Genomic DNA, 26,636 nt, shown 5'->3' with positions numbered 1-26,636 from the left:
CCCGGATGCGGCTCTGAGGGAGGAGCTTCCTGGAAGTGGGCAGGGCATGCGAATGGCGAAGGGGCGGGGACGTCTGGTTGGCGCAGGCGCAGAGCGGGGGGGTTTTGCTGCGGCCTCTCCAGGTCACCTGAGCGCGATGGATGAGGCGTGAGTAAGGGGGCTGGGGGCTGTGGGGCTGGTCCCCTCCCGCGGGGGGGGCTGTGGGGCTGGTCCCTATTGGGGGGAGGGGCATGGGGGGCTCCGGGGCTGGTCCCTATTGGGGGGAGGGGTATGGGGGGGGCTCCGGGGCTGGTCCCTATTGGGGGGAGGGGCATGGGGGGGCTCCGGGGCTGGTCCCTATTGGGGGAGGGGCATGGGGGGGCTCCGGGGCTGGTCCCTATTGGGGGAGAGGCATGGGGGGGCTGTGGGGCTGGTCCCTATTGGGGGGAGGGGCATGGGGGGGGGCTCAGGGGCTGATCTCTATTAGGGGCAGGAGTTTGGGGGGCCCTGGGGCTGGCTCCCTTCGGGGGGAAGGAATCTGGGAGGTCCAGGGCTGGTCCCTATTAGGGGGAGAGGCATGGGGGGCTCTGGGGCTGGTTCCCTCCCCGGGGAAAGGGGTCTGGGGCTGGTCCCTATTAGGGGGAGAGGTACGGGGGGGTTTCTGGGGCTGGTCCCATCCTAAGGAGATGGCTGCTATGCGCAGGGACCTCTGGAGAGCAGATATATGGGCTGATTGCCCTGTGGGGAGGGGCCTGTGGGGTCTCTGGGAGACAGTAAGCATGGGGGCAGACAGATTTGTCTGGGGGCCAGTTGCACCTGGGTCTGGGGTGGATTGGTTTGGGGTGCATCTGTGGGATTTGTTCAGGGATGTTGGGGATGGGAGGCTTAGGGTATGTGTTGGAGATGAGGGTGGTAGGTGCTGGAGAAAAGGATGTCTGTGCATTGGGGAGTCGCTGAGCCAGGGGTCAGATTGCTGAGTGCCATGGCTTTGATGCCAGCGAACAGGGCGGTACCCTCACAAGTTGTATTTCCTTTATTTGAAATCTGTAACAAAAGTGTGTGTCTGAGCAATAAGTGTCTGTTGTGCTTTTGGCATTGTTCCTTTGCTTCCTGATTTACCGGGGCTAGGATACCGGCGGAAGCCAAAGGATGCTCCCCGGTGCCACACACTGTGCTTGTGGCTGCCCCTACTGCCGACTCCTAAACGCACCTTTGAACATGTTGTTTCTTTCTCGGTTTGTGTTTATTTTAACCCCATCACTCACAGGAGGTTTATTTCCGTGGTGCCACTAGCCAGATGTGGCTATTTGGCCGGTTGAGTGTGGCTAGTTGGCTATAGCAGTAGTCACTATATTATTTACATTTTCAGAATAATGTGGCTAGTTCAGTATAGATGTAGCCACTGTAGTTGCTACCGCTTCAGACTTGGTTGGACACCACAATTCTAGACAGTAGGGAAAGCTACCCATGGTTTTTTTTAGGGGGTCTGGTTTCTTAGATTTGATTGGCAGCACCTCTTATAAAGGAGCTGTTTGAATGCTGGAGAAATGTCTTTGAAACTATTCCCCAGGGGGAAATCGGACAGTTAATCCCAGCGGATGAAAGGAGAACAAACATATAATCCTGAAAATGACTTGTATGCATCAGAATCCAAATTGTCCAAGGACTTCTGTATTATTACAATGGGATCTGGTCTGCTTGGCTAGCAATGGAAATGATTCCCTGTGTATCTCTGGGCTCTTAGATGAACTGGAATGACAGTCATGTGGGTTCAATGATTAAATGGAATTTAAATCAGGTTTGCACGTATAGTTTGCATGAGATCAGAGCTGTGTTTTGTGTTGCTGCATTGTGTGTGAGAGACATACCTCTCCTTCCATTAGATAGGAGAGCAGGGTCATTCACAGTGCTGTGGCCTGGTCTGTCACATGCTTGTTGTGATGGTGTGTCCCACCTTTAGACTAGATCCAAATGAAATATGCAGACTTGGCACTGTGTGAACTTGAAGGGGATTTAACGCTGCAAAAGTATGTTTTGTAAACCTGCAGTTCCTGGGCACAGCCCCAGAGCTGCCTCTTGGTGTGCGCAATTGGCTCTTGGTTTTGACTTGTGCTACTTCAGAGAATGTTTGGGGTCTTTAATGAACAACCCTCTGCTACGCACTCCTGGCTTACTCTGTGAGGAAAATGCTGGCGGGGGAAGGGAGGAGACCCAGCTTACCTAAGGAGTGTCATTTGGAGGTACAAGATGTGATCCCGGTCTGTGTATAATAAGTCCATGTCAACATTGCCTTGAGTTTTACTGTCCCGGGCAACGAAACAGAGGAGCTGTTCAGAATATTTAGGCGAAAGGAGATCACCCAGGTTCGTGCTTTTGGGACCAGCTATCCTAGGGGCACAGATAGGTGAGGCCCCTGCATAATGAATGCTCTGTCCTGAACACACAGTGTCCTCTTGGCTCTAAGAACTTTCTGTGCCTCTTTTACGTACTGTTTGCACTTTAATTATTCCTTAAACAAACAGAACCAATGTAGCCTGCGCATGCAGTTCCCTTTTTTGCCAGATCCTTTGGTGATGCATTGAGAATCCCAGCACATGGTTTTCGTTAGGAAGCTCCTTGTGTTTGCAAAGTGTGGGTGCTGTTTGTTTTTTCAGGAAAATGGAAATCCCAACTCCTCCAACATCTAAGTGCATTATTTACTGGAAAAGGAAAGTCAAGTCTGAATACATGCGTCTTCGGCAACTCAAGAGGTTTCAGGCAAACATGGGAGCGAAGGTAGATGCCTTCTCTGGGACCAATCCCCGTATGTATAAGCAGGAAAATATCAAGTAGCAGTAGGAAGATTATCTGTTTCTGGCACTGTTGTGATGGCTGCTGGAACACTGTGTCCAGTGAAGTATGTTGGAAAAATTGGAGAGGGTTCAGAGAAGAGCCGTAGGACTGGGCCCTGTGGAAGTTTTCCTCTAACTGATCACACTGCTGTTAGACTAGATTGTGATTACTGTCTGCATGGGGCTATAGAGGAGTTGACTCTCTGACACAGCGCCTCCTGCTGGTCTCATTGGGAATTAGCTCTTCTGCTGCTAGAGCACCCCCTGTTGACTGGTGTCTTTGCCCTCAGTTACCTGTTTTCTGTGCTATTTCAGGCCCCATGTCCCTTCTGGCCCATGGTGCCCTTCCCTCAGGGTACTGCCCTGCACTCTGGGGTCGTCCCCTCCCAGGGAACCTACCTTGCCTGAGTGACCTACTGCCAGTCATCAGCTATCCCCTGCCTTAGGGCAAACTGCAGTCTGAAATGACCACTAATTATTGGCAAGGGGATAGGATCCTACTGCCTCCTCCTGCTCTGGTTGCCTCCCTGCAGCCCTGGTACCCTTCATCCCTGGTATCAAGCCTGCAGCCTGGGCGTTGGGTCAGGCCAGAGCTCCCCAGCTCTGCCTGCCTTTCCCCAGCACTTCTCTGTCTCAAGCATCCTCTCTAGCATCCCAGGTAGTCAGGTCCCTTTTGCTTTACAGCTGAATCTAGAGTGAGCTCCTCTCGTCCTTGCAGTCTTTTATAGGGCCCAGTCTGGCCCTGATTGGCTGAATGCTCCCTGCCCTAATTGGCCAGGGTCATGCAAGCCTCCTCTGGCTTGCCTGTAACTCTCTCCCTGCTGGAGTGGGCTACAGCAGCACTTCAAGGACACAAATAACCTTTCTCTGGTGTTCCTTGTGTCCAGTGTTCTGGGCACTAGTCTGGCACTGGAGCGTCTAGGTTCAGGTCTCTACTCTGCCACAGACTTTCCCAGTGACCTTGGGCCAGTCCTCCTGAATCTCAGTTCCATGTCTGTAAAATAGGAACAATACCCTTCCTCGCCTTTGCTGAAAGTGGCACCTGAGTTGACTCTGCAGCCTGCTGCGTGTCACACATTCCCAGCAGGGATTTCAGTGCCCTGCGTCTAAACTTGCTTTGAGGAGTGTGAGCACTTTTCTCTCTCATTCCAGGCTCTGTTTGTGACCAATTTCGCCAAGGTTCAAGAAAAAACTCAAATTCTGAATGAAGAGTGGAAGAACCTTCGGGTTCAGCCGGTCCCGCTTACGAAGCCAGGCACCGGGCACCCGTTCCTGAAACAGGTACAGGGGAATGAGGAGGAAATGGCAGGGCAGCTACATGAGCTGATTACAAGCCAGGGCTTTGCGGGGAAGGCTGCAGAGGGCTGTGCCTTTCTCTTACCCTGCCACGTACTCCACCCCCAGGCTGCAGCAGTGGGGGGCAAAAAGAAAACACTGCAGCTAATGTCTAGAGAGGAGGAATGTGAGTGACTGGGAAGCTCAGCAGATCAGTAGCCGTACCTAGGAGACAGGATCAAAGTCGATGTTCCCGTCAGGCAGTCACTGTCTGGGATGCCATTTAGAACGTCATAACCACACTGGGTCAGACCAAAGGTCCATCTAGCCCAGTGTCCTGTCTTCCCACAATGGCCAACACCAGGTACCCCAGAAGGAATGAACAGAACAGGGAATTGTCAAGTGATCCCACTTCTGACACCCATTACCAGCCTCTGACAAACAGAGGCTAGGGACACCCTCCCTACTCCATCCTGGCTACTAAGTATGGATGGACCTAACCACCATGAATGTATCTAGTTCTGTTTTGAGCCCTGTTAAAGTCCTGGCCTTCACAATATCATCTAGCAAGGAGTTCCACAGGTTGACTGTGTGCTGCATGAAGAAAATCTTCCTTTGGTTTGTTTTAAACCTGCTGCCTATTAATTTCATTTGGTGACCCCTAGTTCTTATGTTATGGGAACAATTAAATAACTTTTCTTTATTCATTTTTTCCACACCAGTCATGATTTATAGATGTCTATCATATCCCCCTTTAGTCTCCTCTTTTCTAAGCTGAAAAGTCCCAGTCTTTTTAATCTCTCCTCATATAGCACCCGTTCCAAATCTCTCTTACTGTTCCTGTGTTTGCTTGTTCTCCAGTGTACCATCGAGAGCAATTTTCCTGGATTTCCAAACCAGACCGTCTTCATGAGGTCCCTAAATACAGTAGCGTTGGTGCCTATTATGTATTCCTGGTCCCCGCTTCAACAGAATTTCATGGTATGTGAGAGCGCCTTGTGATGTGAACTGAATAATGTGTCATCCCTACGTGCCGAAGGCTGCAGTTACAGCCTTAGCTTGCTCCCTTTGCATCTCCTGCTGCTCCCGAAATGTGGAAGGAAACGTTTTCATCTCGTGTTATGCTGGGTCCCTGATAGAGCTGGCTCGCCGGCTCCTGCTCCTTAAATCCCCAGGGCTGGCCAAGCCTGACTGTGCCTTGCAGGATTCAGTGCCTGACTCTAGGTGTCGACTTGTTGCTGAACTGTGGAATTGTTTGTTTTTTAAAAACGAACTATTCCACAGTGAAATTAGGCAGCTTTGTGCCTGACCCCTCCCCCCCGGCCTTGCTGCTGAGGGAACAGGATGGTGCAGAGAGATTGCAATACACTTTCTGGTGCAGCATTGATACTGGGACCTTCCTGCCTGCTTGGTTGAGAGCCAAAGGTCAATCTGGAGCTAAACTGCTCCCTCTTTGCCATTTGCTTGGTGCAAGAGTGAAGATATCAGACCTGCCTGCTGCAGTAACTCCCTAAGGCCAGTGGGAAGCAGCTGTCGCAGAACGGAGTGACACCAGAAAGTCCAAAACCTGAGTGTAGCACTGGATTTTTCTGAGTGCCTTTGTCCTCTGGTGTGCTATGGATAAGAACGGCCAGACTGGGTCAGACCAAAGGTCCATCCAGCCCAATATCCTGTCTGCCAACAGTGGCCAATACCAGGTGTCCCAGAGGGAGGGAACACAACAGGTGATCCTCACGTGATCCCTCTCCTGTCATCCATTTCCAGACAAACAGAGGTGTGGGACACCATCCCTACCAATTTTGGCTAATTGCCATTGATGGACCTAACCTCCACCAATCTATCTGGCTCTTTTTTTAACCCTTTTGAAGTCCTAGCCTTCACCACATCCTCTGGCAAGGAGTTCCACAGGTTGACTGTGCATTGAGTGGAAAAAGCACTTCTTTTTTCTGAGTTTCTGAGGAGTTTCCGTATGGTGTGCCAACCCAGTTCTGTCCTGTGCCAGCCCAGTTCTGTCCTGTGCCAGCCCAGTTCTGTCCTGTGCCAGCCCAGTTCTGTCCTGTGCCAACCCAGTTCTGTCCTGTGCCAACCCAGTTCTGTCCTGCTCACCAACACCCTGATATTTGACCCCTTGCTTGACTTTCTCCTGCATCTCTGACTGTCTCTAGGCCCTGGAGACACAGCCCTGCTATTGTGGGTTACAAGCAGAGTCCCTTGCGGAGGGGCAGGGGAGCAGTGGGTATCTTTGCAGGACCGTGGGTGAATGAGAAGGCGTGGGGTCCTCTGGCTGGCTGTCAGTGAGCACTAGCTGCCTGCCCTGTTTGCAGGTGGAGGATGAGACCGTGCTGTGCAATATCCCGTACATGGGAGACGAGGTGAAGGAGGAAGATGAAACCTTCATTGAAGAGCTGATTAATAACTACGACGGGAAAGTCCATGGCGAGGAAGGTAACCCGAGTCCAGGGGTGCTCTCTGGTTCCCACTCAGCTTGCAGGCTGGGGGCACGGTCAGGGTGGCTGAGGAGCCAAAGAGCAGTAGTAAGGACCATCCGCTGCTGAGGGGCCTCTAGACAGGGAGCATGTAACGCAAGCGCGCCGTTGCTGGTCGACCCTGTCCCCCTGCCCCCGCCGCGCCAACCTCCCATGCCTCATGCAGGGCCTCTCCTGAGCAGCGCTGCCACGTGTCGAAATGTGACAGGTCTCCATTAAAGGCGGGGGAGCCCAGCAAATTCATTTCACTTGGGACCTGAGCCAAGACTTGAGTCCAGTGAAGAGCCTGCTGTAAGGTGTTCCTGACTCACTGCTGTGGTGCCTCCTGCTGGCTACTCCAGGAACTAGCGCTGTCCAGCCTCAGCGCGCCCTCTCCTGGCGGCGTCTCGCCCACTGTTACCTGTTTTGTCCATTCTCCACCCTTGGGCGGGACCTGCGTCCCTCCCTGACCACGGTGCCTTTCCCTCACGGTGCTGCTCCATGGCAGTGCCCCACACTCTGGGGTCTTCCCCTCCCAGGGAACCCCAAGCACCTAGACCCCACTGCCAGTCGGCATCTAGCCCCTGCCTCAGGGGCAAACTGCTGTCAGAAATGGCCACTCATTGGCAAGGGGGGTGGACCTGCTGCTTTCTCCTGCCATGGCTGCTCCTCTGCAGCCCTAATACTGCCCTGGGCCCCTGTCACTGGACCTCAGCCTGAGGTTAATTCAGACCTGAGCTCCCCTGGCTCACTCCTAGTGTTGGGGTAAGTCTAGACTACATGCCTCTGCTGACAGAGGCATGTAAAATAGGCTACCTGACATAGTCAATGAAGCAGGGATTTAAATATCCCCGGCTTAATTAAAATAAAAATGGCCGCCGCGCTGTGCCAGCTCAGCTGATCGTCGGCACAGCGCGCGAGTCAAGATGCGGATCGGTTGACAAGGGAAGCCTTTGTCGACCACTCCTGTAAACCTCGTTTCACGAGGCATAAGGGAGTGGTCGACAAAGGCTTCCCTTGTCGACCGATCCGCGTCTTGACTCATGCACTGTGCTGACGATCAGCTGAGCCGGCACAGCGCGGCGGCCATTTTTATTTTAATGAAGCCGGGGATATTTAAATCCCTGCTTCATTGACTATATCAGGGTAGCCTATTTTACATGTCTCTGTCGGCAGAGCATGTAGTCTAGACATACCCTAGGTGAGCAAGTGGCTAGGTCCCTCTTCCACCAGAACCAGAGCAAGAGTGAGCTCCTCCTGGCCAGCCATCTTTTTATACAGCCCTGCTGGGTTCTGATTGGCTGCCACAAGCCCTCTCCCAATTGGCTCCCAGCCTCAGCCCTTTCCCAGGGCTGTTTTAACCTTTTTCATTCCAGTGCAGGGCAGCCACCTGATCACACCCGAGTATTTTCCCACAGAGCTGCCTAGCCCTGCCTGGAGGTAGGAAACACTGAAAAGCCGGCTTCCGCCCCATGCCCCACATGGCTTAATTAGTGAGTGTCTGTCTCTAGCAGTTACTGCTCAGCTGGGAAGAGGGGCTGGCTCTGTTGTTCCGTATGTTGGCTGCCAGGTGAGATTCACAGATGCACAGTTGGCTTCTCCCCCACGTCCCCAAACACGCCCTGCCTTTGCCAGGTCTAGTCTGAAAAGGCAGCTGCTCCTCCCAACGCGGTCTGTCCTGTGGCCCACTGGAAGGCTGCAGCCTGCCCATGCAGCGGCTGGTCTTGCTGTGTTTCAGAGATGATTACAGGCTCGGTCCATATCAGCGATGCCGTGTTCCTGGAGCTCGTTGAGGCGCTGAATCAGTATTCGGACGAGGAAGAGGAAGGATTCAACGATTCGGAGGGTAAACAGGAAGATGGGAAGGAGGAGTTGCCGCTCACAAGAAAAAGAAAGCGAATCACAATGGAAGGTGGGTTTGGCAGCAGAAGCTGGGACGGTGTGTGGCAGGCTCCATCCTCCGCAGCAATCCCTCTGCCCTTCAGCACTCCTTGTGGTGATGGCTACTCAGGGTAGTGCTGGGTATTCAAAATAAGATGCTCAGTGTGAGCTGCGCAAATTGCGTTTCTCATTTCGATGTTATTTCAAAATACCTAATTGTGTAATTTGGCGCGGTCTGCACAGCGCCGCATTACAAAATAGCCCGCTATTCCGAAATGTCCCTTACTCCTTGTGGAGACTAGCGAGCCTGAAATAACAGGCTTGCTGTGAAAGACATGGGGCAGCTATTTCGGGATACTCCGGTATCCCGATATAGCGTTGCAGTGGAAATATAGCCTTAAAAAGCTGCAGTATGTCCTTGCACCATCTGTCATGCTAGCTGGAGTATTTCCTTGGAGTGGGTTGCCATAAAATAAATTAAATAGGCAATCTCCATTAACTTATCTCCTAGAACTGGAAGGGACCTTGAAAGGTCATCGAGTCCAGTCCCCTGCCTTCACAGCAGGACCGAGTACCATCCCTGACAAATTTTTGCCCTAAATCCCTAAATGGCCTCTGCAAGAAATGAACTCTCAACCCTGGGTTTAGCAGGCCAATGCTCAAACCACTGAGCTATCCCTCCCATAGCATGTCAGGGGAGGATGCTAAAACAATGGGATTTTCCTGTGTAATCTCAGGAAGATTTAGGGGTTTTATCGTCTCGGATTGCTGTATGTGGGGCTCTGGGTGACGCCCTTAGCAGGGAATCTCTCTCTAAGCTGCAGACTCCAAAGTATTGTCTCTAAGGACCAGACAGTCGCAGCGAACGCATCTCGCTGGTATGTTAGCCTGTTTATGAAACATCCAAGAGGAAAACCCCAGGCCAAGCAGAGTCCAGCTTCCCTAAATCCCCTCTGGCATTTGAGGAAGGATTTTCATGCCCTCAGTCCTCTGGCAGCACCAACAAGTAATTTTCCCTTTCAAATCCTCATTGAGACTTGCTGGTGTGACTGTAGTTGGAAGGGGTAGGCACACTGGAACAGTGTGTTCCTTACTCGAACTGTTGGACGAACGAAAGGTTCTCTGTTGGATGCCTCTGTGATGCTCTCTCTGCCTTTTAAAATGGGATCCAAAGCGTCCATTGGAGTAACCCGAGCCCTTATGGAGCAGTTAGAGGGAAAGGCGCTTTTGAGTCTTGCTAAACTCAGGAATCTTCTGTCATCTTGGTTTAGGCAGCAAAAAGTGTTCCAAGAAGCAGTTCCCAAACGACATGATCTTCACTGCTATTTCCTCAATGTTTCCTGACAACGGCTTCGCAGACGACATGAAAGAGCGGTAGGAGGAGTGCCTGCTTAAATTGTGCAGAACCAATTCCAGCGTCTTAACAACGCTACTTCCACAGATTATAGTGTGCTAGTCGAACAAGTGCAGTAGACCTTGTTCAGAGTTCAGGGAAACTGCACCGGTGCCGTCACCCACCCCCTGTGGTCCTTCTAGGGCTCCCAGCTCCTCGGCTGTCACCTCTCCTGTCTCTTTCCTCCTCCTGATGGGTTTTTCCAGGCTGCACAGGGCCCTTCCTATGCTAGGAAATCCTCCCCAGTAAGCCAGACTGCCTTAAAGGCCAAGCACTGTGCTTAGCTTTCTCTCTGGAGGCAATAGCTGCGGTTACACGTCCCCACGCTCTAAGCAAGCACATTTGTTCTTCAGGTGAAAGCATTACAGAGAAGATGTGCTAAAAACAATCAAAGAACCTAGCCATGAGCAAACCCTTACCAGAGGTCAAGCCAGCTCCAGCCTGGAGTTTTTGTGGGCGATAGTCCTTCAAGACCCATAGCTGGGTTTCCTCCAGGGTCACAAGTCCCAAATTCCAAATCAGAAGAAGTATGAATATGTGGTATACCTTGACTTTAGCAAGGATTTTGATACGGTCTCCCACGATATTCTTGCCAGCAAGTTAAAGGAGTATGGATCGGATAAATGGACTGTAAGATGGATAGAAAGCTGGCTAGACTGTCGGGCCCAACAGGTAGTGATCAACGGCTCGATGTCAGGTTGGCAGTCAGTTTCTAGCGGAGTGCCCCAAGGATCTGTTCTTGGACTGTTCTCAGCGGTGGCAGATGACAGAATGAGAAGCAATGGGCTCAAGTTACAGTGGGGGAGATCTAGGTTGGATGTTAGAAAAAGCTATTTCCCAAGGAGAGTGGGGAAGCACTGGGATGGGTTCCCTGGGGAGGGGGTGGAATCCCCGTCCCTAGAGGTGTTTAAGTCTTGGCTTGACAAAGCCCTGGCTGGGTTGATCTAGTTGGGATTGGTCCTGCCATAGGCAGGGGGCTGGACTTGATGACTCCTGAGGTCTCTTCCAGCCCTATGATTCTATGAATATCTCAGGCCAGGATGCGCAACGCCAGCTACGTTAATTACCTAGCTGGAATCGATGGACCTTGATGTAAGTTTCCCTGCCATCGCCACAGCAGGAGGCTGATGGGAACAAACGCTCCTGTTGGTTTCCCTTGCTCCTCACAGGAGCAGGAGTGCCTGCTGCCGATGGGGGCACCCTCTGAGTTCGATTTAGCGGGTCTTAACCGGTGTTCACTCCACCACTTTCTGTCCTTGAATTTTCTTTTGGGCAGGTTGAAATTTCTTATGTGCCACAGCAATATTGAGGCCATGTGTGGATGTGCACCACCAGTACAAACAAAGGCCACATATAGACAAGTGCACGTTTCAGTGAGCTTGCAAATAAGGTTTCATCCTACAAAACAGCCAGCATCACACCTAGTACTTGCTACTGCTGACTCTAAGAGCCAGAACTCGACCACATAGCGAAGATCTGGCCTTAATGTAATACAGTTTCTTCTTTTTAAACCCTTGTACTCCGAGTGGCGCATAGGTCATCAATTCAGTTTACCGTGTATTAATTAGTAACATAGGATTTAACAAGAAATCATTACGTTCAGAGTCTTAGATATCTGCAGCACTCCAAAAAAATCTGTTAAAAGAATCTTTTTCTTTCTTGTCTTAAGCCATTAACGCCTAGGTAAACATTTGAAATGTAATCACGCAAATGTCCTCCTGGCACGCACTCTCACAAACACCCCCATGCACCCTACTTTCCCCCCTCCTTCCAACTCAGACAGAGAGGACTGTAGCAAGTGAGTCCGGACACCCCAAACAAACTGCCCCCTGCCTCCAGCTCACTGCACAGATGCCAGCATCCACCCACTCTCTTTTTTTCCCCCACCTACCCCATGCAGTCAGCCCCTTACCTCCCCCTTCCCAGCCCAGGAGGTTGAAGAAACTGCTGGGTTTCTGCCTCTCTCTCTCTCCCTCTCTCTCTGTGTCTCCTTGGGCAGATGGGACTCTCCAAACTCCCCTCAGACTATTCCACCTCCCCCAGCCACTCAATTAATTACTCATTCCCTCCTTATCTTGCCTGCTTATTTCATCTGCTTATCTGCTCTGGGAGCTCTCCAGCTCAACTTGTGGCAGCTCTGTTGAACTGCTGCTAACAAATGCCCCGCCCTCTGCCAGTCAGCTGAGCTCCCTGCCTGCGCAGGAGCTTTGAACCTCTGAGCGGGGCTCAGAAAATAGCTGTACAGTTGCACAGCTTAGAGGGAACTTAAGTCTTGACTAGACCCACTAAATCAGGGGTGTGCAAAAGGGCCTCCGTGGGCAGCATCTGACCTGCAGAGGCCCTGCTGCTCCCCCGCCCCCAGGCCAATTAGGCCCTGGGGGGTGGGGGAGTGCGTGAAGCCTCCTTCCATCTTGCCAGAAGCATGTGGTGCTTTGAAGAGCCACACACTACTCAGAGGGCGGGGGCAAAGCAGAGAAGGCTTCGCATGCTCCCCCTCCCCCAGGCCCTAATTTTCCCTGCCAGGAGATGAAAATACCGGACACCTGGCAACCCTACACACACGCTCAGCAACCGGGCCCAGCCCCCGGCCCCTTCCTGGACCACCTCCTCCCCACTTACCTGGTTCCTGGAGCTCTCTTCCTGCACAGAGTAAGAAAACAAGATGGCTGACGGCAAAAAAAAAAAGCCTTAAAGAGGCCATGCTTTCCGTCCCCCAACCCCCCCCTTCTTATTAATTGTCGGGGTCCTTTTATTTTCCCCCTCCCCATCAACTTTGGTCTTCTCTCCGTCCCCCTCCCATTTCTTTTTCCTCAACAGTTTTTTTGGGCAGGGGGGCGTGTTCAGTATTTCTGGTTAAACCATCTGGCAACCTTTTTCCTGTGTGGTCCCTGGCAAAAAATTATTGCCCACCCCTGTGCTAAATTGAATGCTGGAAGATTGATTGTGGCAGCGTTGCTCTTCCTCTGAGTGAAGACATGGCCTCAGTCTTCCCTTTCTGTAGCATGATCTCGTGTACCAGATGAACAGCGAGCAGTGGCTCACCCTTGGGGTATAGTTTCAAAGGCTGGGGTTTGCATAACCAGAGGTGGGGAATTTGCATTTATCCTCCCCTATATATTTCCCCTGGAAAACCACGTCCCACTGTTCCAAAAGCCCATTTTTGTTAGGCCCATTATTCTGTGAAGTCTATTGAGCCCCCTGGAGGCGTTATGTACAACCCTGGGCCATTCATTTCATGCATCCCAAAGAAGCTGACACATAATTCAGTTAGGTTCCCAAGGTATCGCAAGCTATTGCTGTTTCTGTCACAAACAGTACTTGGTCTCTATGGGAGTAGGGAAATGCTGTACAAGGACTTCCGGGGAATAAGAACCTAAGAGCGGCCGTACTGGCTCCGACCAAAGGTCCGTGTAGCCCAGTATCCTGTCTTTCCACAGTTGCCAATGCCAGGAGCCCCCAGGGGGAATGAACAGAACAGAGAATCATCAGGCAATTTCACCCGTCACCCATTCCCAGCTTTTGGCAAACAGAGGCTAGGGACACCATTCCTACCCATTCTGGCTAATGACCATTGATGGACCTAACCTCCATGAATCTATCTAGCTCTTTTTTGAACCCTTTTAAAATCCTGCCCTTTGCCACATCCTCTGGCAAGGAGTTCCACAGGTTAACTGTGTGCCACTTGAAGAATAGACTGAAAGTAGCCTAATGGGCGCTTGCTAGGAGAAACCCGAGCTTTGGTAGTTTCATCATCCTGGACTCAGTCCTGTTGTGTTGAGTTGATCAGCGCACAGAGCTGAGCAGCTACTCGCAGTGGCATAGGGCAGTGTGTCCTGCTGCTGGTAAACACGTGCACTTTTTTTTTTAACAGATACAGGGAGCTAACGGAACAATCTGATCCGAATGTGCTGCCCCCCCAGTGTACCCCAAACATCGATGGGCCGTATGCAAAGTCAGTCCAGCGGGAGCAGTCCCTGCATTCTTTCCATACGCTCTTCTGCAGGCGTTGCTTCAAATACGACTGCTTCCTGCACCGTAAGTTGAGACGCAGCTGGAAACTCCCTGGGTGATTCTGCTGCCCACACTCCGGATTCCTCTCCCGGGAGGGCGCCCCGGCATTTCCTGAGGTTTTGCACTGTGTGGCGTTGCTGTGCTGGAAAGCCAAACGTCTTGTTCAAAGAGGCAGTGAGGTGCCTCGGTGCATCCTTGTATTCTTTGTAAAAATGGCCACTAGCCTGTGTCTGCCGGGTCAGACGGGCTAGCCACACTAGGCGGGCAGCCCTAGCCCTGTGGTGTGTGAGACTGCCCAGCAGGCATGGTTTTCCTCTTCGCCAGTGTAACCACCACCAGGTGGATTTGAACCTGGGACCTCTGAAGCTTAGTATAGGAGCCTCTACCCTCTGAGCTAAAAGTCAGCTGGCTTCCAGCCCATGCTGTAGAGGTCTCTTGGTCCTAACTGTTGCTGTGGTCTAGGTACCACTTGCATTGCTCAGTAACCACACTAGGCGTGTGGGTTACACCAGCACAGACCTGATGCGCGTTCCGCTGACACCTCGCTGTGGTCTGACACCTTCCTGTTTGCTCGCTGACACCTTCCTGTTTGCAGATCAAGTCTCCTTTGTGGGTCGGTAGAGTAGCCAGGGGACGTGGCTACAAAGTTCCCTGGGGGAGCAGGACTCCCAGTTGGTGCCCATGGTGCCCAGTCAGCGCGGCGCTTCAGCGCCGTTCGCCAGGCGCGCGAGGCCGTCTGCTGCCTCTTCCACTGTGGGGGCGAATGAGCCTCTTGACTGGAAGGTGCCTGGCACTGACATGATGAAGGTTTGTCTGTTTCAGCTTTCCATGCCACTCCTAATGTCTACAAACGGAAGAACAGAGAGATCAAGATCGAGCCAGACCCCTGCGGGTCAGACTGTTTCCTCTGGCTGGTAGGTTTCCGGGATTCCCTCCTGCCTTTGGTGCCTTTGTACCGTCCCAGCAGCTTCCCGGGTCAGACAGAGGAGCTGGTGAGCACCAGGCCTAATCAGAACCTCCCCTGAGACCTGCATTAATGACCCTCCAGATGGGGGAAGGGTGGAAGCACAAAGCAGTGGAGACGGGCAAGGGGAGAGGGACCAGGTTACAGGGTGAGAGGCTCGCCAGGCCGAGTCCCACTGTGGTGGAGGCTGCAGGGGTTTGTGGGTCCCTCAGGCGGAGGCGTTTCACCCACAGAGCGGAGGGCACCTGCGGCAGTGCAGAGCTCGGGGCCTTCCGTGCCCGCTTGTCGCCTGCCACGCGCCTGTCTGTTTGCAGGAGGGAGCCAAGGAGTTTGCCGTGCTGCACAATCCCCGGTCCAAGTGCTCAGGCAGGCGGCGCCGGAGGCACCCCGTAGTCGGCACGTCCAGCTCCAACCCCTCGGGCTCCTCCTTCGCTGAGGCCAGAGAGGGAGACAGTGACAGGGACACAAGCAATGACTGGGCCTCGAGTTCCTCAGGTAACGGTGCCTCGGGGCCGCCACTGTCCCGTAGCCCCCTGCTCTGGGGAACGAGCCCCGTCGTGACCGCAGGCTCTGCACCGCCACCGAGCCCTGCCGTGGGCGCTTCGGGTTGGCGGCTTGCAAGTCCTTTCGGGCGCTCAGGAGGTGAAGGGCACGAGCCCGACCCCTCCACCCTGCACGCTTGGCCCTGGCAGAGCAAGCCGCCTGGCGAAGCGATGCAGTTCTGGGCCTCGGGGCTCCGCCAGGGCCCTGGCACACACCCCAGGCAGCTGGGAAGCCCAACCGCAGCGTAAGAAAGGGGCGGCCAGGCTGGCCAGCGGGCAGAAAGCGTGGGCGGCGTTCCCCTGCAGGGGTGGGTTGCTTGGCAGCCACGGATACATTTCCTTGTTGGTCCGGGCTGCAGCAGGGTCACCAAGGCAGGTTCTGGCTGCTCTGGGTAGCCCAGCCCCTGCCCCTCCTTGGCTTGGCCAGAGCGGCTGCAAACGGGCTCATGAGAGCGTCCCCTTCGATGCATGGATCGATCCACAGGGGCCTGCCTGGTCCTGTGTGTCAGGTCCCCCGAGAGGCCCTGGGGGGGGGGTGCTGCCCTGCGAGCTGTGCCGTGGGGTGCAGGCAGGGACCATGGGATGGGGGCACAGCTCAGGTCGCTGTCTGTGCCCCCCGCAGGCAGAGCCGCAGGGTGGTTCTGGCCTGGGCGGCAGCTGCACAGGGATTGCCCAGGCCGGAGTAAGGAAGCGGCTGGCACCTGGCAGACCCAGGCTCCCCAGCGCGGGTGCCCTGTGTCCCGGTGGCCGCCCTGACGGCTGTTTCCTGCCATCTGGCTCTTGTTAGAGGCCAACTCCCGAAGTCAGACCCCCACCAAGCAGAAGGCCGGCCCTGCCTCCTCCCAGCTGTATGTGGCGGACGCGCCGCAGGAAGCCGTCGAGTGGACGGGGGCGGAGGAGTCGCTCTTCCGCGTGCTCCACGGCACCTACTTCAACAACTTCTGCTCCATAGCCAGGCTGCTGGGCACCAAAACCTGCAAGCAGGTATGGCCTGGCATCCTCGCATGGCCGTTGGGCGGGGGGAGGGAGTCTTGGGGGCCACACAGAGACCAGCGGAAACCCGCCTGGAGGGGCCTAGTGAGAAAACAGGTGGCTGCATGGCTTCCTCGGCGTGCCACTCCTGTTCCCTCGGCTCTGCCTTGGGGGATGCCGGCTCAGCTGCCTCGGCTCTGGTAGCGTCCCGCACCCCTCGCTGTGCCCGACTGACGTCTCCACGCGGGCCTGCAGCTTCAGAGCAGCTCGCTTTTCCTGGGGAAGCCCCACGCCCCTGGCTTCTGCCCCACTGGCCTGTCCCGATTCTCTGCAGAGCTGAGGGTTTGGTGCCGAATGCTTGTGTGTCGTGACTGTTCAGTCTGCCTCTGCCAGCCCCCTTGGCTCTGGGCCGGCCTGGCCAGCAGCTGCACACTCCACAGCCTTTGCCTGAGGAAGAAGCGGCCAGGGAGTTGCAGGCCTGGGCCTGGGTTTCCGCCGTCTCTCCTCTTTCCCGGGCGGGGCCAGCTTTTCAGAGGGCCTCGCGTAGGGGGCCGGCCAGCTCCCTCCCGGCCTGCTGGAGGGGGCTTTGTGTGTGCAGAAAGCAGCGGGTGGTTTTGAAGGCCTCTGGAAATGCCGCTCGCACCTGTTAACACCGGCAGGGTCACTTGGTGTGTGTTCTCCCAGCCTGGGTCCCTTTGGCTGCCCTTTGGGACTTTCCCATCTCCCTTCCGAAGCAATAGAGGCCCCAGAACCGTAGGCGCCTCCCGCTGTCACTCATCCGCCTGGGCCCGGTTCACACCTGGGCGTGGGACCCGCCACGAGGAGCAGCCGCAGCCTGCGTGGCCGGAGAAGGGCCCAGCTCAGACTTGGCAAGAACGAGGCTTCGCCGCTCAGCTCCTCTAGGCACGTCAGGGTGGGGCGGGGTGCGGTGCGGTGCCGGCAGCCCAGCCAGCTGCAGCCTGGCGCCCGTTGCCCACAGCTCTCCCTGCCGTCCCGCTGCAGCCGTCAGGGGTCGTGCTCCGCCCTGCGCGCGGGCTCTGGCCAGAGGGAGGGGTTTGCTTTCCGAGCGAGCGGCAGCTGCAAACGCCATTGGCTCGGCTCGGGCTCCCCCGCTACGATCTGAGCGCGCCGAACTCCTCTGTAGGTCTTCCAGTTTGCGGTGAAAGAAGCCCTCGTAATGAAGCTGCCGACCGGCGAGCTCATGAATCCGTCCCAGAAGAAGAAGAGGAAGCACAGGCAAGTGCTTCCAATGCGGCCAGCGCCCCCACGTGCCCATGTCGCGGCCCAGCCCCGTCTGCCTGGCACCTGCTCATGCGCCCCGTCCTCCCAGACGCTTGTGCTGGTGGCTGGGAACTGGCCCCTCCGCCGCTGCTGCGGTACCATGGACCCTGCTAGCCAAGGCGGGGAGCAGCTCCAGAAGCTGCCTGGGACTGTCAGTACCGGGCGCTCCTCTCCAGGCCGGGTTTGAATCTGGTTGGCTGCTAATTGGCGTCTCGTGGGCGTCCTCTAATCCGTCCTGCCGAGCTGTTGTCTTCGGTGGTTTGGAGTTTGCCCCAAGGTGCCTCTCTCCTCGAGGCCTGACCATGCCCTGCACAACCTCCCCTCCACAGCCGGCGACTGTTAGCGCACCGGTGGGCTCTCGCCTCTCCAGTGGCTGAGCTAACCGGGAGCCAGGCGCTCTGTCGGGTGCCTCAGGGAGACGCCCCTTTCCCACAGCGGCTGTCTCTGGGTTTCTCTTTCAGGCTGTGGGCTGCTCACTGCAGGAAGATCCAGCTGAAGAAAGGTAACATGCGGCGCCGGCTGTGCTGGGGCGTGGGGAGGGCTGCTTGCATGGCCTGGGTTTGAGAAGCACCAGCGCACTGGGTAGCCCGAGTCTTTCGAGCCTGGCTTGGCTCACGTTAAAATTCCCACCCACCTGGGGAAGTTTTCTATCGGCCTCATCCCAGCAGCAGCGTTCTGGGGCGGGCTCCGTGCCACCTGCGCCCTCTCGTTTTGGCGCACGGCCCAGGGCGGTGACGGGCTTGAGCTACCCAGACCGTGCGCTGCCTGCCCCCTGCTGGCCGAATTGGAACCGGCACGCGCTCCTGCTCCGGAGCCCAGGAACTCCTGGTCTGTGTGTGTGTGTGCCCGGCGTGGGTTGTAACCATGGCTTCCCCCTTTTCTTCCTGTAGATAATTCAGCCACCCAGGTGTACAATTACCAGCCCTGCGACCACCCCGACCACCCCTGCGACAGCTCCTGCCCCTGCATCATGACTCAGAATTTCTGCGAAAAGTTCTGCCAGTGCAACCCGGACTGTAAGGACGCCGCTGGGGCAGCCGGGCACAAAGCCAGTCACCCTGCCACCTGCACAGTCGCTCATGTGCCCCTTTTCTGCAGGGCTCAGCTGGGCTTTGCTCGCTGGGTGGCGGTGGGGGAAGAGGGCAGAGTCGGGAACATGCCTGCCTGCTGCTGCCAGCAGTGTTCTCTCCCTCTTTCCCCCCCCCCCCTTTGCAGGGCTGTCTGCGGCCTTGGGGCTGAAGCCCCTGACAGCCCTGGTATGTGTTTGCTGTGGCCAAGCCCCAGCGCCGCTTCCCTTTGTTCCCCCGGGGTGCGGGTGGAGGTGCTGGCAGGACAGCTTTGGGCAAAGGCTGACTGGCCTGTCTCTGCATGGGGGATACTTTCTCAGCATGCCCCAGGGAGCCGCTTGCGGGTTCTCACCTGTTTGTCTAACCCTGGCTCGCCCCCTCGGTGGGATGGTCGGGGACCCCCCCCCCCCGCCTACCCCCACGTGGTGGTCCCTTCTAACCCATTGGTTCTGCGACCCTCCCAAGCAAATCCCCGGGCTCACTCGGTGATGCACCCAGCCCCCCAGACCCTCCGAAACATACCTGCCAGGGATTACCAGGTTCCCTCGTCCCCAGGGGAGAGGCTAGGTGGCTGCGCTTGCCTAGGTGCCGCAGCCCTGAGCTGGCCTTACAGGAAAACCCCGGGGTGCGGTTAGGCACAAAACAGGGGTTCAGAGACTCGTGGGGAGCGTGGGAAGATCGGGCCCTCGTGTAAATCTGTCCTGCGGGTTGGAGTTAAAACACATATCAGCCCAAACCGCGCCAAGGGCCACAAACAGACGGGCCATGGGCCCACGTGGCCTGCGGGCCTCGTGTGGAGTAGCTCTGATCTAGACCATGCGTGGTCCTGCCGTGAGGGCAGGGGACTGGACTCGACCTCCCGAGGGCCCTTCCAGTTTAGGGTTCTGTGGTTCTATGTGAATGTCTCTCCCGCATCCTTTGACGGCAGCTGGGAAAGGACTAGGTTAGGTGGGGTGGGTTTGTCAGGCCTAATAGGCAATGCAGGGATGGCAGAGGGCCCCCCCGCCCCAGGCCAAGGGCATGTCCCGGGACAGAGTCCTGGAGATGGAGGCCAGCCGGGATCCCCCAGCCTGACCGGTGTAATACGGGCATCTCGCTGCAGGTCAGAACCGCTTCCCTGGCTGCCGCTGTAAGACCCAGTGCAACACCAAGCAGTGTCCGTGCTACCTGGCCGTGCGGGAGTGCGACCCGGACCTGTGCCTCACCTGCGGGGCGGCGGAGCACTGGGACTGCAAGGTGGTCTCCTGCAAGAACTGCAGCATCCAACGGGGCCTCAAGAAGGTACTGGCTGCGCCCCTACCCCAGGGCAGCGCGGCTGGAGAAACCCCAGCCCTGCTGCTCTCTCCCAACTGGGCATGACCCGAAGGGAAGCTGAGGGCGGGGGCGGGGCAGGCCTGTTCCCCAGGCTCCTGAAGGGTTTTCAGATTCAGAGGCGGGGTTTGAACTGGGAATCAAGGAACGGCCAGGGTTAGCAGAGCCCCGGGGCCTGGAAGCCCAACTGAGGCTAAGCACGGGACGGGGCAGAACTCGGGAAGGCGTCAGAGCCGTAGAAAACACATCCGGGTTTGTCATGGCTCCTTCCCCACTCTGGCACAATAAATGCAGAAGTGGGGGCCAGCAAGTGTACCCCAAAACCTTATCTACCAGGCTTCAGTATAAAGCTTTCCCCAAAAATCTTAAAACCCCAGATTTTGGGGATAGACTCTCTGCTGCCACCACCCAAATTAATAAAGAAACCAGGGGAGAGAGCATTTGGGAAAATCTCACCCCTAAAGTAAAAAACAGGACACCCCCATTTACCAATACCAGGTTAATAAAAGGAAAAGAGAAAACTTTTATTGTCACCACACTATTCCTGTTGCAAGCATAACGATTAGATGGAAAAGGAACAAAATAATACACTCATGGGCTACGTCTAGACTGGCATGATTCCGGAAATGCTTTTAACGGAAAAGTTTTCCGTTAAAAGCATTTTTGGAAAAGAGCGTCTAGATTGGCACAGACGCTTTTCCGCAAAAGCACTTTTTATGGAAAAGCGTCCGTGGCCAATCTAGATGCACTTTTCTGCAAAAAAGCCCCGATCGCCATTTTTGTGATCGGGGCTTTTTTGCGGAAAACAAATCTGAGCTGTCTAGACTGGCCCTTTTGCGCAAAAGTTTTTCGGAAAAAGACTTTTGCCCGAACGGGAGCAGCATAGTATTTCCGCAAAAGCACTGACAATCTTACATGAGATCGTCAGTGCTTTTGCGGAAATTCAAGCGGCCAGTGTAGACAGCTGGCAAGTTTTTCTGGAAAAGCGCCTGCTATTCCGGAAAAAGTGGCCAGTCTAGACACAGCCATGGAGGAACTTCATGGGCCTAGAACTTAGTTAAAAGGAAAGCCAAAACATTTTTTAAAAAGTGCACAGACAGCAGATCTCATACCCAAACCATAAAACAATAAAACCTAACGGATTTATCTAAACTTTTCCCTACTTACAGAAAGTGAAGAAAAAGTCTTTTCTTGGAGGGAGACATAGTGTCTGTCCCCCTCAATAGCTAGAGAGAACTCCTCAGGGCAAAAAAGGGAAAAACCCAAATTCCTTTGTCCCAGTTTGAAATTCCTGCCTACATTCCTATTGGCCACTCCACCTGGCTAGGTAAGGGACATTGTTAACCCCTTAGTCCCCAGGCTGCTGGCTAACCCTTATGATCATGACAGGGTTCAACAGAAATAATGAATCAACAAGAGAAGTGGGTGTAAGGCGCCGGGGGCCACACATCACAGTAATGGCTCGTAGCCGCCCTTCCATCCTGGGACCGTGTCCCTCTCGGGCATGTAGGGCCTGGCGTGATGGGGGCCTGATCCTGGTCAAAGATCCAGGACACAACAGTGATAGCAGCAGGGCACAAAGGGGCAGGGGAGTCCACTCCCTGGGGGGCTCCAGGGCTTGTCTGCATGATGTTGGGGGGGGGTGAAGGTTTCTTTCCCTGCACACGCTGCTGGGCAGTCGCGCTACAGACTCAGCCGAAATCTCTTGCTCTCTAGCACTTGCTGCTGGCTCCGTCGGATGTCGCCGGGTGGGGCACGTTCATCAAGGAATCTGTGCAGAAGAACGAATTTATCTCTGAATATTGCGGTGAGGTTGGTGCTGCTGTAAAGCCATCTCGGCCTGTCTCCGCAGGGTCCGGGGTGACGCCGACACACCCAGCTACTGTTGCGTTTCATGGCACCGGTTAACGAGCAGACCCTGCCCTGGAGCTTGGGGTGCACAGTTCAGAAAATGAGGGGTTTGGAACGGCTGCCGTATGAGGAGAGATGAATGGGTCTGGGATTTTTTGGCTTAGAAAGGGGAGGGGGGTATGCTAGAGGTCTATAAAATCACGATGGGCGTGGAAAAAGTGAATAAGGAAAAGTTATTTACTTGGTCCCACAAGAACTAGGAGTCACCAAATGAAATGAATAAGTAGCAGCTTTAAAACAAACACAAGGAAGATTTTCTTCACACAGCGCACCGTCAACCTGTGGAACTCCTTGCCAGAGGAGGTTGTGAAGACTTTAACAGGGTTCAAAAAAGAACTAGATACGTTCATAGAGGTTAGGTCCATCAATGGCTGTTAGCCAGGATGGGTAGGAATGGTGTCCCTGGCCTCTGTTAGAGGCTGGGAATGGGTGACAGGAGAGGGATTGCTTGAGGATTCCCTGTTCTGTTCCCTCCCTCTGGGGCATCTGGCACTGGCCACTGTGAGCAGACAGGACACTGGGCTAGATGGGCCTTTGGTCTGACCCAGCGTGGCCGTTCTTATGCTCACGTGGCACGTAGTTAATCGCTAACAAGGATTTTCCAGCTTTTCCCCACCCTCACAGGTGCGCAACCGTGAGGGAGGCTTCCATTAATAAGCACGTTGGCCTTTGCTCGGCCAGCACCTCCGTGCTAGAGAGGGGGGGCTGTTTCCTGGTGTGGAGAGAGCCCCGTCCCTGCAGGACACAACCTAACTCCTGCCCGTTTCCCAGCTTATTTCTCAGGACGAGGCCGACCGGCGGGGGAAGGTCTATGACAAGTACATGTCCAGCTTCCTTTTCAACCTCAACAATGGTAACGTCTGGTCGGGGCCTGGGCTTCCTTAGCGCCACTCGCTGCGGTGCCCCACGAGGGCAGTGCCCGGCTGTGGGGAGGGAGGAGCCGGCAGCAGCAGCGCCTGGAGGAATCTCCCAGGCTTGACGCCGGCTGGGTCCAGGCGCTGTGCTTTTGGGGTGGCCTGGGATCTCCTCCCATTGCCGCAGCTCCTGGATGCCTGTCTCCGCAGTCCTGGGCCAGGCCGCTTTGTGCTGCCGCTGTCCGAGCTCCCTGGAACCGCCTGGCACTTGGCAGCACCGGGGCTCGGAATTCAAATCTAAAAAGGCAACGCTGCGAGCCCCGGGCTGGGGCTGGAGCACAGCCGGGGCCTGAGGGATTCGTGTCCCGGGCTCAGGGCTCAGCTCCGGGCTGTAGGAACGGCCAGCGAATGCCCGGAGGCTCTGTGGAGATGCAGCCAAGGGACGTGAGTCCGTGACAGGCTTTCAGGTGAGCTGGGGGCTTTGGCCCCAGTCGGCTTCTGCTCATAAGGAATAAGTTCTTTATGGCAAAGGCCTGCTGGAGCCCTGGAGGTTTTTGTGTGCCCAGCTCTGAAGAGTGAGGCGGCCAGTTGAGTGCGGAGGCCATGGGCGCTGGCTGGTCTGGCTCTGGGGCAGGGGTATCTGCTCAAGCAGCTTGGGGAAGGGGTGGGGGGACTGGGAGGGGGTGACATGTAGCCAAGCTCTGGAGTTGGGGCGGGGGGGAGGGGTATCTCACAAGACTCACCGTTCTGTGGCTTCCTTTCCTAACAGATTTCGTGGTTGATGCCACCCGCAAAGGAAACAAAATCCGCTTTGCCAACCACTCGGTGAACCCCAACTGCTACGCCAAAGGTGAGCATGCCGGGCCCGGGCCGGGACCCCCGGCTGCTGATCTGAGGTGCCCTGCAGCCCTCGGGAACGTGGGGTCCCCTGAGCCTCTTGGAAGAACCTTCTGGGTCTGAGCGCTCTGGAGGGGGCCAGGTGGTGGGTTGCCCGGCCCTGCCTTGCAGTTGGCTCCTGTCTGGTCTGCTTAGTGGCTAAGCCTGCTGGCCAGCCACCCCTCGGCCATTCCCCCTGTGCTCAGGCAGGTGCTGCCGCTGGGCCCTGGTGGGAGCCTAGCCCTCACCCCTTTCCTCTGCCATAGTGGTGATGGTGAATGGAGACCACCGGATAGGAATCTTTGCCAAGAGGGCTATCCAAGCGGGGGAGGAGCTCTTCTTTGATTACAGGTGAGCTGGGCTGTGAGGAGTGGGGCCAGAGGAGCGGGAGTGGGAGGAGCAGGGCGGGAGGAGAGGGAGCGGGTCCAGAGGAGCGCGGGGCCATAGGGAGCAGGAGCACGAGGAGCAGGGTGGGAGGAGCACGAGGAGCGCGGAGCCATGAGGAGCGGGAGCAGGGCTGTGAGGAGCGGGAGCACGAGGAGTGGGGCAGGAGGAGCGGGAGCACGAGCAGCAGGGCGGGAGGAGCGGGGCCGGAGGGGAGCGGGAGCACGAGGAGCAGGGCGGGAGGAGCAGCGCGCAAGGAGCGGGGCGTTCGTGCTCGAGGGAGACGGTTGATAGAGGCTGCGAAGGAAACGACTTTGTGTGTGTCTCCCTGTCTTGCAGGTACAGCCAGGCCGATGCCCTGAAGTACGTGGGTATAGAAAGGGAGACGGATATCATCTAGCCCCCCTGCCGGGCGGATCCCTTGCTGCCGCCCCCTCTACGCACTGCCATGCTCCATGCGTCCATCCTTCCTGCCCCTGGTCCCTTCGCTGTGTGTCACGGGGGCTCCCTTCCAGCCAGGTGCCTGGGAGCAAAGCCCAGGGGAGGAGCAGGAGCCAGATGCAGGTGGGGGCGCGGGCCCTACGTGGGGTCCGTGCACTCCTGGGCTGGGAGACCAGTGCCCAAGGCCATTGGACAGGAAGGAAGAAGACTGGCCAAGAAACGCTCTGCCTGTTTCTAAACCTGCCTGAGCTACCAGCAGCGTGTGGCGCCAAGGGCCCGTCGCACCCTCCCCCCTCAGCGGACTGAGCGTTTAACCCGGGGGCATCTCCGCGGCTACCTCTCGATTTCCATCCGTGCTGGTGGCTGGGCTACGGGCACATCAGCCCTGCCTCCCTGCAGCGCGGCTCCAGGCATGTTGCCGATACAGCAGGCGATGGAGCCGGGAGAAGCCAAGGGTCAGTCTGGGGTGATATTGCCGATGGTGGGAGGGGGCGGGACGCGCGAGGCCGGCTGGAGCCCCGGTTCTTACCTGCCAGGCTCTGCGGAACGACGCCTATTTCTGCCTCTTGCGTGGGGTGGGGCCTGGTGCCGCCTGCTCTGCCGGACTGACTCCTGCGCCGCCAGCCACAAGGGCTCCCACCCACTGCACCTGGCTCAGGCACCCTTGGCCCTTCCTGGGTCGAGCCTCCAGGTGGGTGGGCTCTGCTGGGCGGGCCCCACAGGCTCTTCTCAGCCCTCGGGGGTGCTGTGTTCTGTGCAGCTGAGGCGAAGGCCCCGGCTCAGACACTAACCCCCGTCCCCGCAGGGCTGAGCAACCGCAGCGGCTGCTGCTCCGCTCCCCGTTGTAGCAAGGGGTCGGCAGCTCCTGCTGGGGGCTGCTCCCTTGCGGAATGGCCCCAGCCTGCAGCCCTGCCAGGCCTGAGCCACTGGGCACTACACCACCAGCCAGGGGGGTTGGGGCAGCCAGGCCGCGTAGGCCTGGGGGCGGATGCGGAGTGGGGCTGGATACGTGGGGTCTCCCAGGTGAGAGCAGAGAGCTGCTGGCCTGCAGAGCCCGTGCCGCAGCATGCAGGTGTTTTTCTGCCTGCCCCGCACTGGGCTGCATGCTCCAGCATCACATGGTCGAGCCAGTCCATTTCCCTGGGACGGGTTGACCCCTCGGAACCCGTTAGGCACTTCACGAGCCCCGTGGAGCCCTGGCCCTTACACCGAGCCCCTCTCGGGCTGCGGTTTTCCTGCTGTCGGTGCGCTGCTGTGGCTGCGTGCAGCTTGGTCGCCCCAGGCCCTGTCCTGGCAGGGCAGCCCCCAGGGGCAAGCTCTGTCGCTGGTTCCTGGCCTGGAGAGCAGGGCTGGGCTCTGCACTCTGCACAGCAATCAAGTGAGCACTTTAATCCCCCTGCTCGCCAAGCGGCCGGGCCGGGGGCAGCTCTGGGTTTGAGGACACCTGCCAGCCGAAGTGGCGTATGTTCCCCATCCCCCTGGCTGCGGGGTTCTCAGTTGGGACAGCAGGGGCGTGTCCCAGCCCAGGAAGCAAAGCAAGGGGTGGCTGTTGGGTGGGGAGGGCCAGGATGTTCTGGGGCTGAGAGAGGGCAGGGCCCAGCAGCCCGGCTCAGCTCCAGATCTGCACAGAACTGGGGTTTTCTATTGGACGGGTGAGTGTGTCCTCAGAACTGAGAGCCCAGGGCATGGCCGGGATCGGCCTGTCAGCCCAGCTCAGGCCCTGGGGGCCACTGGGGGCAGGTGAGTGGGGCTGGAGGCCTGACACCGTTTGCTGGCCAATGCCATGGGATTAGACAGGGGGGCTGCTGTCAGCATAGCCCCTGGCCAGCTGCCTGAGCACTGTGGCTCTGTGCCCCGGGGGCAGGAAGGCCGGGGTACCAGGCTCTCCAGCCTTTCTCCTGGCCCCAGTTTGGTCCTGCTCTCGAGCTGTTACTAGCAGCTACACTGGGCGTAAGACCTGCCCTGCCTGCATTTTCCCTCCCTCCCTGGGGCTGACCGGGGCGTGTGCCTGGGCCCCCTCGTGTCTGTGTGAAACCAGCCCCCCGCTCATGACTTGCCCCAACCTCGCCCAGCGAGAGGCTGTGTGTCTGTGCTCTGCTGCCCCTGCTTTATATGCACTTTAAAACTCATGTGGCTTGTCATGTGTCCTAATAAAGTGGTAGTGACTGTCCTGCCAGCCTCCTTCTCTTCGCCCTGCC

General features: G+C 56.5%; 1 protein-coding gene across 4 annotated transcripts; it reads left to right on the top strand.

Annotated features, from left to right (window-relative positions):
* EZH1 (enhancer of zeste 1 polycomb repressive complex 2 subunit) lies at window positions 1-26,608 on the top strand. 4 transcript variants are annotated; one of them, XM_075911488.2, is made up of 20 exons: window positions 1-147; window positions 2,634-2,754; window positions 3,963-4,091; window positions 4,947-5,066; window positions 6,410-6,530; window positions 8,289-8,462; window positions 9,703-9,805; window positions 13,696-13,859; window positions 14,658-14,749; window positions 15,114-15,294; window positions 16,129-16,325; window positions 17,458-17,549; window positions 18,056-18,096; window positions 18,485-18,610; window positions 19,764-19,942; window positions 21,689-21,784; window positions 22,655-22,736; window positions 23,507-23,587; window positions 23,880-23,964; window positions 24,337-26,608. In XM_075911488.2, the coding sequence occupies exons 1-20, from the start codon at window positions 47-49 to the stop codon at window positions 24,395-24,397; spliced, it is 2,346 nt and encodes a 781-aa protein (XP_075767603.2). In that variant the 5' UTR covers window positions 1-46; the 3' UTR covers window positions 24,398-26,608. The 4 variants fall into 4 exon arrangements, 2 of the variants coding, with proteins under 2 accessions (XP_075767603.2, XP_075767604.2); XR_012898053.2 differs by lacking the exon at window positions 24,337-26,608 and having other exon boundaries at window positions 21,689-21,779; window positions 23,880-23,938; XR_012898052.2 differs by lacking the exons at window positions 23,880-23,964; window positions 24,337-26,608 and having other exon boundaries at window positions 22,655-23,204.
* The last annotated feature ends 28 nt before the right edge of the window (window positions 26,609-26,636 follow it).

This window comes from Pelodiscus sinensis, chromosome 29 (assembly GCF_052426305.1).
Source record: "Pelodiscus sinensis isolate ZL-2025 chromosome 29, ASM5242630v1, whole genome shotgun sequence".
Classification (NCBI taxonomy): Eukaryota; Metazoa; Chordata; order Testudines; family Trionychidae; genus Pelodiscus; species Pelodiscus sinensis.
Note: the sequence above shows the minus strand (reverse complement) of the source record. Positions and strands in the feature narration are given on the sequence as shown.

Bases quoted from the DNA above. Each gene is read 5' to 3' on its own strand.
- EZH1 (XM_075911488.2), top strand. From the start codon at position 47: ATGCGAATGGCGAAGGGGCGGGGACGTCTGGTTGGCGCAGGCGCAGAG. The intron at 5,067-6,409 runs GTATGTGAGAGC...CCCTGTTTGCAG, and splicing joins CGCTTCAACAGAATTTCATG to GTGGAGGATGAGACCGTGCT. The intron at 21,785-22,654 runs GTTGGTGCTGCT...CCCGTTTCCCAG, and splicing joins TCTCTGAATATTGCGGTGAG to CTTATTTCTCAGGACGAGGC.